Consider the following 18666-nt stretch of genomic DNA (forward strand, 5'->3'; position numbering starts at 1 on the left):
GAAATTGTAGTCCCAAAACTCCAAGAGCTTCTGGACCCTTGGCTAGTGTTGTGGACCCTCAAAGACGCAAAGGAGACCTTCTGGAAGAAGAGACAGACGTTTGGAATCTTCTGGGCAATTTAGTCAGAAAGCATCATAAGTTGACTGACCCCGATGATGAGAGTGAAGCCGGCGACGTCAAACCGTGACTCGGTCTGAATTCCAGGTTTGCACCGCTAAAAGCTTCAGAGCTCTTTGCCATCGATGACAAAGACTAAGACCTCCATGAGTCACTGAAGCATCATGCTGAAGCAGGCCTCTGTTGTCAAACTGAAAGGCAGTGTGCCAAGGAGGCTAGCTCGACATTGAGGGAAAAAGAACCAAAGAAATGACAATGTGAGAAGGTAAAAGTTTGACCGGCCCCAACCACCCAACGTATCCGACCCACACTCCATGGCAGTCGGCCGAAAACTTTGAGTTGGTCCCAGTCAAGTGAGACCGGTTAGCCGCGGATGCCGCTTTTCACTTTTTGGCGCTGGAAAGCAGATCTTTACATTTAATCTTTAAAAATTCATGTCTCTGGTTCCCTGTATTGGATTTTTGACTTTGTGGGGTCATTTTAAAGATCCAAATATTTCCTATTTGAATAAATTGGTCTTGGATCTTCATTGTGTGTTGCGTCTTACTTATTTACTGTTTTGATTGTTTTGAGTGTCTCCTAAGTTAAGCCTAAGGGCTCATGAACGAAGCTACCAAGGGTTAAGCAAGGATTCATTTATTAAGACTGGACTGGACCTTATTTGTGATTGTGGTGTTATTACTAGCTGTGGGTACCTACCTCCACCTACTAATAAACTATCTTCCAACATTCTACAAGCCCTGTAGGAGTATGAGACAAATACATTACTGGTCCTGTGCAAAACTGATTGTAAGAGTACGCGGCAAATATATTTTTGGTCCTATGCAAAACAGACTGCAGCATTTATTTACACATAAGCTATGCAGTTAAATGGGTTGCAATTGCTTTATGCAATGTTCCATTTCAAAAAGCGACATTAAAATGATTGATTTGACTATTATGCAGTTTAGGAATATGAACTCATCCCACTTTCTGCTTTGAAATCACTTTTATTAAACGTGACTATGTCCAGATAGTCCCTAAAATGTCCTTACAATAAGAAGTACCCCATACTCCACCGAGAGCTAAACTGTGAGTTTATTTCTTGACTTGGTTTGGAGTCTTGAATAAAGTCTTATATTGTCAAATCTAAGTAATCTAATGCAAGTACACTCTGAGTGCCTTGGGCACCTTGCCACACCACAACTTACCAGGCTAAACAGATGGGGCCTCATTTATGAAAAGTGACGCATCGCTGCGTGAAAACAGCGATGCGTCACTTTTCACTGCGCACTCCTTGCGACACCAATGATGCGTCATATTTAATGTATGACGCATCATGTCGCAAGGACTTACAGATACGTCAATATTTCTGACGTATCTGTAAGCGCAAAAGTGACGCATTGCTGGAGTGGGTCACAAAAGTGATGCAACTCCAGCAATGCGTCCTTTCACATAGGGAAAGCCCCATGTGAAAAGGCTTGCGTAAGTCTTACGCCTGCTGTGAGGCAGGCGCAAGATTTTGACGCAACAGCATCCTAAAAGTGACGCAGTGAAATCTCATAGATTTCACTGCGTCACTATTACGAGGCTTTTTGCGGGGGAACGCCCCCTCTGCATACATTATACCTGACGCAGGTATAATGTGGCGCAGGGGTTTAAAAAGTGACACATCTACCTAGATGCGTCACTTTTTAAATATGGCGCAACAAGGCACATTTTTTACGCCGCTGGTGCGTCACAAAAAGTGACGCACCGGCGGCGTAAAACTGACGCAAGTCCTCATAAATAAGGGCCATGGTGTATTGGCTATAGCCTGTTAACAGTAGCATATAGCACAGCCACCATGGCCCTAATGCAAGCAAGAAATTTGGGCCCACAACCTCTGGTTTTCTAGACCAGAAAATGTGCCATTAATTGAGGGTCTCTTGGACCATCATACTAATAGTATCGCGAGTGGGGGCCTGATGAGGCCTGTGCTACATTTGAAAAATGTCATGTCCCACTGCCCAGTCGTGCCCACTACCAGCGGCATCCTGCAAATGAGACACTGTCCACTCAGCCTGGGAACAGCATTGTTGCTCCTGTTTACATTTCATGTTTTATCTGCTCTTACCTTCTCTAAGAGTATTTGCTTTTTCCAGGTGGTGTTTTTGTGTATTTTTTTCATTCAACATATTTCTCATGTATTGTGAGTAGTGTGAAAAGAATTGCTCATATGTAGCTGTGTAAGTTAAGACTGTGCATGGGCCCGCCAATCCTTGGCCTCTCTGCAGAGCAATAGTCTGGTGTGCTAATTATAATTGTGATTATATGAAAAAGTGTGTGAAGGAGGTACACAGCTGACAAAATATTGCAGGGCGAAAGTTAAGGAAAACGCAGTACGTTCAGCTGAGTGGGTGCATTGAGGGTAGGGATTAGTGAAGTGAAGGAGCTGCAAAGAAGTGTGTGCTGGAGAGAGTGAAAAGGGGCGCTGAAGAAGAAAGAGAAGAGGTGTGAGACCTACAGATTGAGTGTTTCAGAAAAATATAAAGAGAGCAAAGTGTAAATGTCTAACAAAGAGACGGCAGAAGAAGTAGTGTGAAGAGAACAGGAGTGGTTGAGGCACTCCGAAGACCTTGTACCTTCCACAGATCATAGCAACGTTTTATTAGCACTCTGTTAGTGTGTGTGTGTCAATATATATCTATGTCACCACCACTGAATCTACGGAGATCTAAGGAAAATTGAACTTATGTACTTTACATGAACTATGGGACATTGACTACTGTTGGACACTACGGATTTCATATGATTGATCAATAAAAAATGGCAAATAATTATTTAAAAAGGTACTCTAAACGTTCAATATAATCATGGAAATAAATGTCATTATGGGTTGATTACAGTGGAATTCACGATATAACTGTGTGCCACCCCCCTTTTGTCTGGCCATGAGCATTGAGACAATGGAGACATACATTTTAAAGACATTTCCCTGCGCCAACACGGTAATCCGCCAGTTTAATCAGTTTGTGACATAATTGGTTCATACACATAGAAAACGAAAGAAAATAATTCAATAGCAATGGTGGTAATTGAAATCTCTCAGGTTTTTGTGCTTACTTGTTTGTACGATCATAGATTAGCTTATATTCACCATACATAGAAGGAGGTGATAGTGTATGCGAATGTAAATGCAAATGTGTTATTTGAGAAAAGTAAGTCCTATAAAGAAGATGGTGGTACCATCTGGCCACATATGCATTGTGAGGAGGGCGGGCTAGTCGTTTTAAAAATTGTGAAATTACTATTCACGAGCACTTTAAATGGCTGATTTAAACCAAGAGAACTCTATGGTCCATTTGAAAGTCATTGCCTTAACGCGTTGGCCAGTTTCATGCTCAGGGGTTCATAAAATAATTGAATACATTCTTTGATCAAACCCACACCTGGTGTCGTTATCGAAAATATATAACTCATGCTTAAGTCTATGTAATCGCTAATTGTAGGTGGCTCTGTCAATTTTTTCTGTGGCCCCTTGTGTGCGTCCCTAGGGACGTCACTGCCTCAGACCCCAGCGCCTGTGTCACTGCCCCAACTGCACTATTGATAGCTCCGCCCCTGCCGTCAGGATGCGCCTAAGAGGATTGAGTCAGGACAGGAATTCATGGGGTTAGTGTGGGGTCTCTGGATCACATCCACTGATGCACGTCTGTTGCTTCCTCCGGTACAGGCTGCCCTAACATGGATCCACCTACAGACACTATTTGAGGCAGCCACTTTCTGTCACTGGGGAAGGCTGCTGGGGACTTAGCCAGTTTTGAAGGAAACTTTACATATACTTTACATATACTTTGCATATAAACGAGTCAGCAAGTGTAAATACCAGTTAATTTTATGGAAACACGTGTTGGAAAGCCCGTCCTATATCCAGCTCTGCTCTTCTTCCTACTAAAAAGCCTTTTTCGCATTTAGTTGACCTGTTTAATTGTAAGTAGCCAATATCTTTGACTCTGGCGCCCCCTGGAGCCTCATTAGTAACAGCAGTAGCCTCCTCCAGTGCTTTCTGCTGGCCTGCAAAGTTCGCTGGAATGTCAGAATAAATAGAAGAACTTTAAGACAACGGAGTTCAAGTACACGTGGCCTTGGCATTTAGCTGCTGCATAATGTAGCCGTTCTGAGTAAGTTCTGCAGACATCTGTGGTTTTCTCTGGATCCTGTAGCTTGTGAAGTCGCCGTGAAGTCTAACCAGATCTCAACGTTACTGGAATGTTCTTTTGCATCTGTCATGTAAAAATGAAGCTGTGCACGACAGGACAGGAGCACTGCTCCACCCGCCGAACCTTTCTCCACGTCCCTTGACACCGGGAATTGCCAACTGCTTGCCAGTGGAGGACGCTGTTGCTGCGGAAAGACGAGAGTTAAATTATTCACTATGAAAAATGGAAGAAGGCAAACTTTCTTCTGTGTTCTGTGTTTGGAATAAGCCCACTATATTCCATGCTAACTAAATCTAGGTTACACAGCAACATATACAACTGGAATGTCATTTTAAACAGAACATTTTGGCAGATTGGCGATTCTCTTTTAGCCAAATACCCATATAGTGTGTACCCCACAGAGTGTAGCATACCCTCTTCTGGCTTGAGGCACACTAGCCCTTACTTAAGAACTTGGAATGGACGTACATTAAATAGCTTCTGCTGGACACTGGGACTTGGAAAACAGCAGTAATGCCTCTGTCTTGTAGTAATTGGCACTGATACTCACCAGGCGTGATGGTAATAATGATTACTCACACTGGCACACATTTTGGCTGATAGCACTGAGGAGCACTTGCGAGCTGGCACTACTGGGGTCGTATTACCGGAGTTCCCTGGGGGCACAACAGGCGTTCGTGCCCGCTTTGCTCTCCCCCTCCCCCCCGCACTCTAGTATTCCAGAAGGGTCCGCAGACGCTTGTTCATCCCCTTTTGTAATACCAATAGTGCTGGCACACATAAAGTGCCAGCACTATCATCAGAGGGTATTCTGTCATTTGAATGGGGGCGTGGCCCCATGTAAATGGGCTGATCCCTTTGCCTCTGTGCCCACGCTGTATTAGACGTAGGTGCAGAGCAGTGCTTTAAATGGGAAAGAATAAGTGCAGGTACTCATTAAAATGACCTAAAGGTGTGGCAAGTGGGCGGGGCTATGGGCGGGGCTAAGGTCAAGTTATGATGATACATATTGACTTCTATACCGGTTGCAGCACATATCAATACACAACAGAAATGCAGTTATGTTAACAAAACAGGTTAAATCATTACACAAAGTGAAAGGCAAACAAAGTAATATGTTAAAAATTTCCTTGTTTTGTACTATTTGCAACTTCTTAATGTCATATCGTTATTTGTTGTTGGTTGAGACCATGCTATATATCCTAAAGTGTGCATACACACAAAGAAATAAGCAGAGGTACAGAAAAGCGGCTGAGCTAAGGACTACAGAAGCACCTTGGCTGTCAGAGGGAGCTTCCTCTTGGACAGCCATGTGCTTACCAGTACCAGCAGCCAATGAGCTTACATTTCATGAGTACTGGTACTCTCCTACGTAGTGGCGAAGGGTCAGTATTGCAGTGATAAAAATAAGAAGTACCAGTACTCAGAACCTGTGAGTACCGGCCCATTTAAAGCACTGCTTCAGCCCTTTGCCCTAAGGCCAGGCTCTTCCTATCTCCTTCTGGTTCTACTCTCCTTTCACGATTAACCTCTCATTTCTACCCAGCCTCTAACCTTCTCTCTATGGTTGTGCCCCTCTTACTGCCACCTCTCACTTACTTTCTCCACAAGTCTCTTAAATTTTGTCATTGTTTTTTCCCCCACTTGCCTCCTCTTCTTCCCTCCATGATGTACCCATACCCTAAATTTGCCAAATGGCCTGTGATTTGTTGTCCTGTGTTTCATTGTTTGTGTTGATAGAGCACGCTTAATGTTGAGGCCTGTATTTTGTAAATATTTTTTCTAGTAAATAAAAGCAGTACAAAACAATTTTCAAGCTGTGAAAGTGTGTGTGTGCATGTGTGTGTGTGACAGTGCACGCAAGCTCCGCCACGCCCTGTAAATTCTGCAGGGCAGCGTTTTAACCTGAATTTCAGGCACGTGGTTCATCAATAACTAAACCAATTACTTCAAGAAATACAGCAGATTTGAATTTGTATTAAAATACAACTCCTAAGCACCCATTTAAAAACGAAACGAATATCTATCTGGTATTATCTGAAAAAAATGGTAATTATAACTTAAGCTGTCACCTCACTTTTTTTACAATCTTCCCTCCCCCTTCCTTCTATGTCATCTCGGGTTGTCACCTTGTCGCCTTGTATTTGTAAGGAACGGTTGTGTCTGAAATCGATCACAAAATGAAAACAGCGGCTTCACAGCATTTACTCCTTTGTTCGGCTGGGCCTGGCTGTGGTCGGGTATTAACACGTCTTTCTTTGTCATGCAGATGAAGGGTATCCTTTCTGCGTAAACTCCCTCCCCCTTTTCTCCCTTTCCAAGTTTCACCAATCTATGGGAAAGAAACGAAGAAAGTTGGATTGCAAACATTTCCCGGCCCCGCATGGGTGCCTGTAAAAGAGGGAGTGCAAAGCGCCTAAAGTGCACGGAATGGAAGCGCTTTTCAACAGGACATTTGTCTGCTGGTTCCTGAAGAGGAGGGCGTCAGCTGCTGGGATTTACAGAGAGAGCATCTTGAGTGCTGCAGCGTTCGGTCCCTGCTATTCATTGCTCTTTGGGCAGGGCTGCCTTCACACCTAGGGATTCCTCGGTGTTATCATGTAAATGCAGCCACACAAAGGAAAGCAGCTCCTGTTCGAAAAAACACAAACATACAAAAACCGGCTTTGGACAAGACGGACTGTCTTACTGACCAGCAGCCCGAGGCCAGGCTATTTCACTCACCTAGCAGGGGGGGAGGAGGGGATGGAGTGGGAGTGCTAAGCACTTTCAGCATAATGGTCGTTTCATGTCTAATCAACAGTGCAGGGTCTGCCTCGACCCTGTCCTGTTAATCACAGCGTTAAGCAAGCGCTCCCCAACCCCTGCAGGGTGTGGAATTCTAATGAGCACTACAGAACATTAGCAGCATCTCTGTAAAAGTCCCCTTCAGGTCTGCGAGATCTAAACGCATGGCGGCATTTGTCCCGCATTGCAGGCGATAACAAACCTCAGCCTCTCATGCCATCAATCACGGTACCGGTACTCTCTGCGACTGGAAAAAAAGTGCTGGTACTGACAGCTCGGAAATTGTGAAGTGCCGGTACTCAGTACCGGTGAGTACCGGCCCATTTAAAGCACTGGTGCAGAGGAAAATAAGCTGTCAGGAGGCGAACTAACAGTGTGCCACCTAAAAGGTGGTGCACTGTCAGTGTGCCCCCTTATGGTATCCCTCTGGAGGGGAAAAGGGGTCCCAATGACCCCCCCAGACATCCCCTTGCAGGATGGTGCAGTCAATCACTGCACCCGCCTACGAGGGGATCTCTAATCCCTCTTCAAAGAGCAGGCGGGTGCCGCCTGCACTGTGATGCACGGAGCGACTTCAGATGACTAACCAGGAATATGTGCCCCATACTTAATAAGCCTCCTAGTTGGTAAGGAATGGAAATGCAAAGGCAGCGCTTTAATTGTAATGGCCTTCAGCATTAGCTCTGGAATTTGCCATCTGACACAAATGTTGCACACACAGTGAAAACAGATGTATTGCCACAACACTAATAATGAAAGGGCTGGCGCAGTCTAGCATAGCCCTGGTCGCAAAAAAATAAATCCAGGATCCTGCATATCATTAGTGCTTTAGTACCGAAATATCACATTGGTGACGAGACTAGATGGGCCTCTAGTAGTCAAACATACACCTAACCATCATGCTACACATGGCCAGCCCAGGTGGACAGCTCGCCACTGAAACATCCTAGATGCCCACCACCAAAGACAACCTAAGAAGAGACTGCAAGATATACAGCTCACACTTACCTGTGGCTATCGCATCCCTGCACCTCACCCAAGCAGTAAGTATCATGACCCAAAAAAGCACTGGCAATTCCAATAGGTCTGGCTTTAAAAGAATGTGTTTGGTAATGTGAAGCAATACAAGTAAAAAGCATGGGAATGTATATGTATTTGAGTGGAAGCAAAGAGCTGCAGAATAATATTGGTGTAGATTAAAAGGTCAGGTGACAGTTGCACTGTAAAGCTAGACCTTAAAATCTATGTAGTTGAATGACTCAAGTCATTCCATCTGTGCTACATGATCTAGTAATCTAAGATACTTTAATAGCATTGCAATGTGGAGTGTCTGCTCCTGAACGTTAAAGCTCAGACAGCTGGATAAATAAACAGAATTATCACATCTTTGAGGAAGACCAGTAATATTTTGTGGAAGTACAGATTCTCTGCCAACCCAAAACATTTACTTCTGGCTCCCACAGTGTGGGGAGCCCAAAAGCCACTCTCCTGGTGATTTTCACAAACTGTTCTGATTTCAGCTGTGCTCTCAAGCCAGACTATAGTTACCTGATGGAAAAACACCACACAATACACCCTTCCCTACTGTTGCGGAGTCCCAATTGAGCTAGCAGAATTCCAATATTCCCATCAGCTGTCAGGTGAGTGAGAGCAATACGCACATACTCCCTAGCAGCTGTATTTAAGCACCACAATGTGTAAAATCCAGCACTCTGAGAATCTTCAGATGCCGGCAGAGAGAACAGCCCACCCAAAAAATCAACCAAAAGACAATATTTTGAAAGGGGCTCAAGATCACCAGGCATATGAAAAAGGTGAATCACTGACTGGAGCTTATTAACTCCCACTGTCCTCGCTTACCACAGGTCTTCAAGCCAGAAAGTGAAGCCCCACCACACATGACTCTAAAAAACCCAGGTAATCCTGCTCATAAAGTTATTTCTGCGCACCCTTATTACACACCATTGAGTTATGGTTGATCTTGCCCAAGACAACAATGCTCATGTTGAGGCAACTGCATCAGCACCACAACTTGTGCCTGTCCAAGCCCACCTCAGGCACTAGCAGCCGCCGCACAACAGATGTAGGCAGTGGGTTTTTCACTCAAACACCATTCAGTGAGCTATCTGCTGCAGCAACAGCTGTCCCCAACAGGCTGTCAGGATGGGTTGGCTCAAGACTAACTACAGGGGGGTTATGCAGCCCTTTGTGTGGAGGCAGGATACAACCTATTCAAGTGTAGATAGGGCAGTGCCCAGCTCCGCCCTCTATTCCAGCCAGTAATGCCCATCCAGGCACACCTAAGCCTTCTATTGTGTGTAGCTGTTTAGGAGGAATACACAAAGCCCAAAACACCCAGTCATGTTGCCCAGAGACAGGCTACAGGCACCAAATGGCAGGAAAATGCCAACTTTCTAAATGTTTTAATCCATGGATTAAAGCAATTAGATAATTTCTTGTATACAAAGTATTAGTGGGCCCATCTAGTTTGCCTAGGGACCCAAGCCTTCCATAAGTTTTCAACTTTCTAAAAGTGGTATTTTCAAAATTGTAATCTAAAACCTGACTTCACCTTAAGAGACCATTTTGAACTGGTTACCTGTTCCCCTTGGAAGGTATCACTTACTAAATGTAATGAGTTAACTTCAATGTTAGCCTATGGGATAGGCAGGCCTTGCAGTTGTGAAAAATGGGTTTAAGAGTGTTTTTATACCAGGACATGTAAAACTTAAAAATGGGTTTAAAAGTGCTTCACTATCAGGACATGTACAACTTAAAAGTACATGTTCACCTTTTTAAATACACTACACCCTGCCAACTGGACTGTCCAGGGTCTACCATAGGGGTGACTTATATGTATGAAAAAGCAAGGCTTGGGCCAAAAGGTTTATTTTGCCTGGTCAACATGGCAGTTGAAAACTGCACACACAAACTACAATGGCAGACTTTAAAGGGCTACATAAGTGGATGGCACAATCAATGCTGCGGGCCCACAAGTAGCATTTAATTTACAGGCCCTGGGTATAAATCAGATCACTTTACTAGGGACTTACAAGAAAACTGAATATGACAACTGGGGATAAGCCAATGTTACTGGGTTTTAAGGAGTGAGCCCATGCACTTTTGCACTGTTTAGCAGTGGTAAGGTGTATAGAGTCCTAAGACCAGTAAAAGCAAGATTAGAAAAATAAGGGGAGGAAGGTAAACCGTTTAAGGGAAGACCACCTTAAGGCTGACAGATCCAACATTGTCGTTGTAACCTATGTCAAGCCATGGATGGAAGGGCTCACCCAGCACCCATCATCATGGAAGATGGCAGCACAGTGACATTTTCTTGAGTAAGTGCTGACTTGGGTATCCTTCCAGAGAGTATGCAGTTATTGGTCTTCTTTAATGCCTGCTCTAAATACCCAGTGACAATAGAGATCACAGCATCCGCAGCCGTCAAATACATCAAGACCAAATGGTAGAAGGTCTCATCTGAATATAGATTTCCAGACAGTCTCATAACAGACAATGGGCTCCTGCGGCAAAGGGAGTGAGTTCATTAAGAAACTTCTATCTCTATGAATCAATTGCCACAAGAGCATCACATGTTGGCACAAGCCTGATTGGGAAGTTGAGTGTTTCATGTGCACACTCACAAGACAATGTGCATCGGAGTGGAACAGTAAGATTATAGCGAACCATTTCCTACGTCCATACAAGAACACACCTCCCTGCACAACTTTATGTTCCCCTACATCTGTCATGTTTCACCGTGCAGCCTTAAATACCATCCCAGGTGGTCCAGGAAAGATGCCACACACCCCACACAGGGAGGGAAGCCAATGGCAGAGAGAAAGAGTAACAAGAAAGCCATAGTGAAAAGAAAAGCTAAGGAACCAGACATAAGTACTGAAGCTTGTCAAAGATCGTCATGTAGGAAGAAAATTCTGGATGCCATAAGAATGTGATCTGTGTTTTGTGAAGGAGATAAAAGGAACCGTGATATCCACTAAAAGAAACTTATCAATGTTTAAAAATACCCTATGCACAGAAACCCCAAGAAAGTCCCAGGTGGATGAAGCCACTCTTGACGATACACCATGGGACAGTGTCACATTTAAGGTGTAGAGCCCAGCTCCAGGTGAAAATAGACCACAAAGATCTCAGAGAATAGAGAAGTGCTGGATTCCAGGAAAGGAAACACACAGAGAAGTCAGAGAACTCTGTATGTGCCAAATATATGATGTAACAACGCGATCAAAATGATTGTGGTATGTTACATCGCAGTCTTCACAACGCAAGTCGTTACAACGACTTGCGCTGGATTTAGGAATAGTAAGATTTACTATTCCAACACCAGTCTACGTACAGTATGGAAGGTGTTGTAATAGTAAATATTACTATTCCTTAGGGTTATAGCGCCATCCAGCGCAAGTCGATGTAACGTTTACGTTGCAACTGCATCGTGGTGTAATCACCACGATGTAAAGGATGTTTCCCGTATGGGCTATGACAGGCACATAGACTCTCTCAGAAACTGGAAGACTTTGTAACTTACTGAGAACACAGCCAGCGAATGGAGAGCTACATGTTGTAAGTTTTGGAGTGCTTGAATGCTATGACCAGTTGAGTGTCCTGTGCATCATTTGTGCTGCATGATCGAAGCACCACAGGCACCAGGTGTTACATGATCACAAACCCCTCTGAGGACACAGTGTTAGCATATATTAGTGCACAGTGCTGGTAGTGGTGCCATGTGGAAGCATAGTGATGGGGAATGATGACCCTGGAACTGATGCTGATTGAGAGTTCTTACACCAATGGTGACAGGAGACAATGAAACGAATTGTAAGGCTCAGATTACTTGTGGTAACATTTATTTTCACACCGGGAAAATGGGTGGATAAATAATGAATGGTGTAAGAAAAACCGAGCAGGGAGTAATAAAGATTACCACAAGTAAGCTAGACATCACCTCCCCATTATCCTTTCTTGCACCATTCAATACATTATGTGTGTAGGCATCAGCTAATGCAGTTGAATGTGATATCGTCAATAAGAGAAGCATTGGAAAAGCCAATAGGTCCAACTTGCATTGTGAGTCCCTGCAAAAACATTAAAAACGCCTCCGCAGTGAAAAAACCCCCCAAATTATTACTTTCTGTACACAATGCGTTTATGAGATAAAGAATATTGTATGTAATGATTGAGTGTAGTTTTGAAATATAAAAGTGTCCCTCATGCATTACAATCAATGCAAGTACTGCATAGGTGGTGGAATGATAGCCTAACAGCAAATCACATGCGTTGATAAAGAACTTCTCCACTGGATAATCAAAGCTGCCTGCAGGATAGGTCGACTGAATAAAAAAAAATACAAAAAAAACGCAACTTACAATGCAGGATAGGTTATGGTGATAGTCACACCTATTTGTAAAAAACAAAAAATTAGCTGCCTAAATCTTTTAAGGCCAATAGCTATGCTCAAACACAATTCAGAAAGCGTCATCCCCACGTACCTTGATTATATGCTTGTATGGTAAGTTGCGTTTTTTCAGTATTTTTATTTTTATTTTTTCGCATTACGTTAGGCTAGGTGTCTAATCAGACATGTTTTGCACTAACTAGATTTAGGAAGAAGTTTATTTAAGAACACATCTCTGGAAAGAGGAGTTTTGGGCATTGTTTGAGTAAGTGTTTTTCATGAGTTGTTTATGCACTGAGGTTATGGTTTCTCCATATATCTTTTCATGTTCTTTGACCTACATGAGCTTATATGTATAAAGCGAACAGTCCTTAGATTTTCACATCCTTGAATAAATCATTATACTTTTGTGCATTGCCTTGCGACTATGTAAAATTGTATGTATAGAATGTCCCATGTGCTTAAAAACAGTAGCTTATGTTTGTTTTTTGTTTCTGAATTACAGTGTGTCCCCTGAAGAAGGGACTGTGAAAAGTCCCGAAATGCATTGGGCAATTACCATCTACATCATTTAAAGGAAAACTTCAGTAGCCAATTACATACGTTTAGAACATATCATTTTTTGGAATCATTGATGAAGCTGTCTTTATTTATATAAAAAAAGTGTTGTCATTCATAAGATAACTGAAAGGATTGATTTTTTGAAAATGAAACTGAATATGAATCATGGTGAAATGGTAAAGAAAATGTTTACTTTTTTGTAAATTTGCGGTAAATCATATAATAGTTGTGCATGTCTGAGTCCAGCAGACAATTGAGCTAGCTAGCCTCCACTCACTTCAATTCAGAGTGTTTAGGTACACTCATTCAGACATAGCACACTGATCAATAGAAAGAGTTTAATCTTTGATTAACAAACAAATAGGTGTGCATAGATTACCCCACTATAGTTATACCGTACATGCATGACGGCATTGGGTGGTGCAGACAGCACTGAATGAGATTCCTTTACCAGTGGGCAGCTAGGGCAGGCATTGGCACAAGGAGTGACGTGCCAGCGGCTGCTCGGGTCATTTGGGCTACATTCTGTACTTTGGTAGAATATAACAGGATGTTGGCGGCTGATTTTACATACATTTTGGCTCCGTTCTTTGTGTTTATTTTTCTACTTCTTTGTTAAAGCTCAACAAGCATTTCCTATAATTGATAAGTGTGATTGTAGCACTGCAGCCCGTTCTGGTCCTGAAATGTAATCAGGCCGCTGCACTGCCCTCATAGGATAGTGAGGCAGAATTAGCTGCTGTCTTTTCTTCAGCACACGCTTATGTGGTATGATTGGGAGGGCTGCGTCAAGGGTGAATCCAAGAGATTTCATTGCTGGCACATGGAATATAGGATGCAGAATTAGCACTTTCCCCTATGTTTAGTAAAGTAGTCTCCAGAAATATAAATGATCAATTAAATAGATAAGGGTCTATACATTTCAAAGAAGTAATTGTGTTCGATTCCTAAGATCAAAATGACAGAAGGAAAGCAGAAGCCATGGAAGAAATCAGGAAATTGCACTTTAGCTCAGAAAATGAAATTATATGTGTGTGTTATTCTGAAGAGTATCCTTCCTTTTCTCAAAGTTGAAAGTTCAAGGTTATTTATGCATCAAACTTGGAATCTGTGTTTACTAAATCATTTCTGCTGTAAACAGGAACATTCCTTGCCATCAACTATTATCCATCAATACTAAAGCATGAAATAAAAAGAAATGTGACAAATATTTTGGTTAAATAAATTAATCGTCAACATGTGAAACTGTGTAGTACAGCATCAAAAGGAAGAGAATAATTCCACATATTACCCATCGGTGTCCAGCCCATCCCCTGTGCACCGCTGGCTCCCATCTTTCTTCGCTGGGTACTGGCAGGCCACACACACGGTGTACCCCTCTCGCAGGTACTGCATCCAGCGAGCATAGGGTCGGCTTTCTCTTGTGCAGTAGACGGAAAGGGACTCGATCTTAAATTCCACACAGAACCTAGTTTGGAGACACGGAGGCCAGTCAAAGCATTAAAAGCAATTCCAATTATAAAGAATAACAACCATTAACCATCTATTTTGAAGAAGTGGTGGAAATTCCAGTCGACCATTTACAAAGGGATTCTGAGGATTTAGAAATTGACATAGCAGTTTTGGGACATGTAATATATCACTGTAGAGAAAGTTCATGTTCATCCCAAATTAAACCTTTCAACTGGATAACGGTGAGTAATGGCGTCTCTTGGTTTCCTCTTGTCGTTTTTATTTACCATGTAGATTTCAAATATGGCAATTGTTTAACTTTTCTATGATTCACAAAGCTCCCCTGAAGCATGGATGGAAATCCTTGTGAGCTCTAGATTCCCCTGTGTAACCCTGCACCCCCAGACGTATCCCAGCATGTGGGACCAGCCACCTGAAGAGGCACAGAAAGGCGTATTTGCAAATGTATCTTTTTACTTTAAAAAAACAGAGGAAATGGTTTTCACTGTGAAAAAAGTCATTCCTTTGCAGTCATTTGAAGAATGGGATATTTTCTTTTACTCCTACACCTAACATATTTACATGTGTTTAAACTGCATGAAAGGACACACATGTTTATGAGAACCCTCAAAAGGGAGTGTTTGCAGGTGTTTCATTAATTTTGCAGTGCTTAATTTGTAAAAAAAAGAAAGTGAGTGCTAGGGCCCTTCTCGAGAGGCCCTTGCAGCTTGCACCACCCATTGGCCCTGCCAGCACTGACAATGACAGTACCAACCTAACTACTAGCCACCATGCTCCGACAAGTGTGACAATTCAGAGTAATCCAGGCCACCCAAAGCTATGAATGTGCCGGGTGTTATTTATCTTTAATGAATATTGAATTATTGAATACTGTTTGTCTGTGTAGTGATGTAAATGTAAATTGTAAATTAATACTTGTATAGCGCACTACTCACCCGCAAGGGTCTCAAGGCTCTTGTACGAATACCGCTGTGGAACCTGATGGAGCGAGTTTCAGAACTCATTTTATTCTGACTCGCAAAGTTAATTCCCTGTAATATGAACTAATTTATTAATGAATTGTTGCATGATTTGTATTATTAATTCAACCTAGAGTAAAAATTGCATTCACACAAACACGCAGGTTTAACATTTTTGTGCTCGTGTTGCATTTGCGAGTTTGTCATGTAACACATGAATAATATTGTCTTGTTCGTCCTATTGTCCTCGTCACTATTAATGCGGCTGATCATTTTATGGCATGTGCTTTCATTATATGTGCTATGTGTTTGTCTTATGTTGTGACTGTTTATCTATGTTTTGTTTGTCAATCTTTTTACTCTTTCAGATATATAAAGAATCCAGCTGGACATTAAGAAGAATGGTAGATATTAAATGTGCTGCTTTATCCGTTTGCTTCTGCTAGGTGACATATTTTAATGGGTAAAATATTAGCAATGGAAGGGTGGGTAACAGAAGGGTTTATTTTACTTGAATTAATTATCTTGTTGTGTTTGTTTAAATACTAGCTCGAGTGAAAGGTTTGGGGCCTAGTTCTAATGAAAAGATGGTTGGCCTGACAAAAGGAGCAGAGCGCGACAGTGACGGTGTTGTCATTGAAAAACTTCCACGGAAACGTGCAAAAGCTCAAACAATGGACGTACAGTACATCTAGCTCTGAAAGCAAAAGCGTCAAGGCCAAGGAAGCGTGTAGAGGCAGCTTGGCTAAAATCCTGGAGGAAATAAAATCTGAACTTTTAGCTAAATGTTACAACTTTGGGAAGCCAATGTTGCTTCGTGTCAATGGACAATGACAATGATGTCACTAAGGCTGATGCGTTGGCCTCTCGGTGGTCTGATGGATGACAACCGATTAGGTTGCTGCTTTTTGCAAATATGACATTTTTAGTTAGATTAGTGAGTAAGAAAGGTATAAAAACCTGGCCTATTGAGGGGAGCGGGGCTGACTGTTTCCTGAGGGCGAAGTGCTGTCCGTTTTCCCTTGGACGCGTAAGATTTGATTGCTTAATAATAAACGATTTTTCCTTTTCAGGTCAGAAAGCTAACATAGGGTTTAGGTTGATGTTTTTCTTTAATTCATTATTCTGTGCAATGCTGATGTGCCAGACCTTTTGAGCTAATAATCTAATGATTAAAACTGATTTAATAAAAATGATTGAAATGAATAAATGCTAACAAAGATTTGAAACTTTTAAAATAAAAGACTTAAACGTCAAGCTGGTCTTGATTATTTAGTCGTTACCATTAGCATATTTCCATTGGCCTCAGTGGTCTAATAATATGTTTTCTTGATAAACTATGAATATAAATGTTATACTGCAGTTGTAAATATTGTTCATATGGTTTAGATAGTGTGAATAATTAGGCCACATGATTCAGCTTCATGATTTTCTGTCATAAGTTGTATGGGCCTTTGTATTGATTAGTTTGGTGAGTATTAGGTAGTGAATGGTGACGCATGTATGACAGAATTTCTTTAGTGACGCTGGATCAATTCTTTTGGTAGCAGAGGATGGTTGCTATGGTAACATACATGTTACATGTAAATTACATAGGATAAATGTATAAAAATTGTTGTTAGGTTTGTTCACTTGTTGTATGTAGTTGAAAGGATTTTTCCAGCAGTGTGAAAAATTCCTGGTTATTTGCCGGCAAAGAGTAGTGTGACTAGAAGAGTTACACAGTGCATTTGTTCTGTTTCAAAATTGTGGTATAGAATATATCACGTATTGTGGACGTACAACACAAGTTTAGGGACCTTAGATGTGACTGGTTGAATGTAATAGTGAGGATTGTCTTTGAAATCGTAGCATTAAGCATAAGGACCTGGTGAGCCTGTTTTAAAACTTTTTGTGAAAAGAGTAATAGAATTTATCCAAGCTTGAGAGAAGGGTAAGATAGCGTCGTCTATTCTTATTAACATTTGACGTTTTCTATGGTTGGTTCAAGTCCTGCCAAGATTTCGTGTGTGTATGATTAGGGTTTCTGTATGAATGCGTGAATGATCGTATAGAAATAGCGTTGTCTATTTTATGCGGAGAGAGAGTTCTGAATGTTTGTAAAACTATCACCTTATTAGCGAAACAGACAAGTGGTTTGTTTATTTGTGGTTACTAATTAAAATTCATTGGAAAGTATTGTTTAAAATGGCGCCGTGAAAAAGTTTTGTGAAGGAGGGGTGAGTTTACGGAGTAACACGCAGAGAAGCTGCAGCGGCAGTATACGTCATTTCGGTTCGCGCTGTGATTGGTTAACATACGTCACAGAAAGCGCACTGATTGGCTCACGTGGCAGTGACGAGCTGGTACCAGATTGGTCAGTTCTGAATACTGTATTTCTATTGGTGGAGCAAGGTGGTGACGTAGCTTAACCTGATTGGCTTGTTGGTGTCTTTCGCACACAGATTGGTTGGAATAGCGGAACACCAGGAAATCATTTAGAAGCTTTCGGAATAAACGATTTTGATTTAAAACATGAGTTATTGGAACGATAGTGAGATAAAGAAGCCTTCATGGTTTCAGAAAGTGAAAAATTATTTTAAACCTGACAAGAAAATTGAAACGCGTAGTGGTAAATTACTTCATAAGTACAAAACACCCGCAGCCTATATGGAAGGCGAATATGGTTATCATACTGTAATTTGGTTTGAAAATTGGATGCATTACACTAAAAATGATGGCGTTTTAGCCTGGCCGGAATATGGGTCATTTAATATGAAAGTTTTGAGAAACTTGAGAGGAAAAATGATGGATCTTGTGCCAAAGCCTAGACCTACACAATTTGAGGCATTGGTTGAATGGGAGGTTGAGATGATGGAACCTGAGCGTGAAAGCAAATGCTTGGCACCTAGAAATTCAAAGTATATTCTAAATAGAGAAAGACATGAAGACAAAGTGAGACGCTGGAGAAAGGCATACATGTATGATGGTCTGTATCCAGTGAGAATAATGATTACTGAAGATCTAGAACAAAAGAAAGCTGAAAAGAAACTTGATGAGGAATTAGATGATGCAGTTTTAGAAGACATTTATGCTACTAAACGCAAACCGCCACCTTATCAAGTAAGTTCTCAATCTACCCCGAGAGTTTCTACAGGAACTTCTCCAAGTGCACCTCCTAGAGAAGCTGAGGAA

General features: G+C 41.9%; 1 protein-coding gene across 2 annotated transcripts in view; it reads right to left on the bottom strand.

Annotated features, from left to right (window-relative positions):
• Positions 1 to 3075: 3075 nt before the first annotated feature.
• The window catches only part of SBSPON (somatomedin B and thrombospondin type 1 domain containing), a 215643-nt gene continuing 200052 nt past the window's right edge, over positions 3076 to 18666 (bottom strand). Inside the window, exons 4-5 of one of the 2 annotated variants that reach the window (XM_086965884.1) lie at positions 14352 to 14528; positions 3076 to 4483 (exon numbers count right to left, since the gene is read on the bottom strand). In XM_086965884.1, the coding sequence (XP_086822010.1) occupies positions 4366 to 4483; positions 14352 to 14528 (295 nt within the window). In that variant the 3' untranslated portion in view covers positions 3076 to 4365. The remainder of the gene's footprint in view (positions 4484 to 14351; positions 14529 to 18666) is intronic. The other variant, XM_086965883.1, reaches the window with a different exon arrangement.

This window comes from Lissotriton vulgaris, chromosome 4_1, assembly GCF_964263255.1.
Source record: "Lissotriton vulgaris chromosome 4_1, aLisVul1.2, whole genome shotgun sequence".
NCBI lineage: Eukaryota > Metazoa > Chordata > Amphibia > Caudata > Salamandridae > Lissotriton > Lissotriton vulgaris.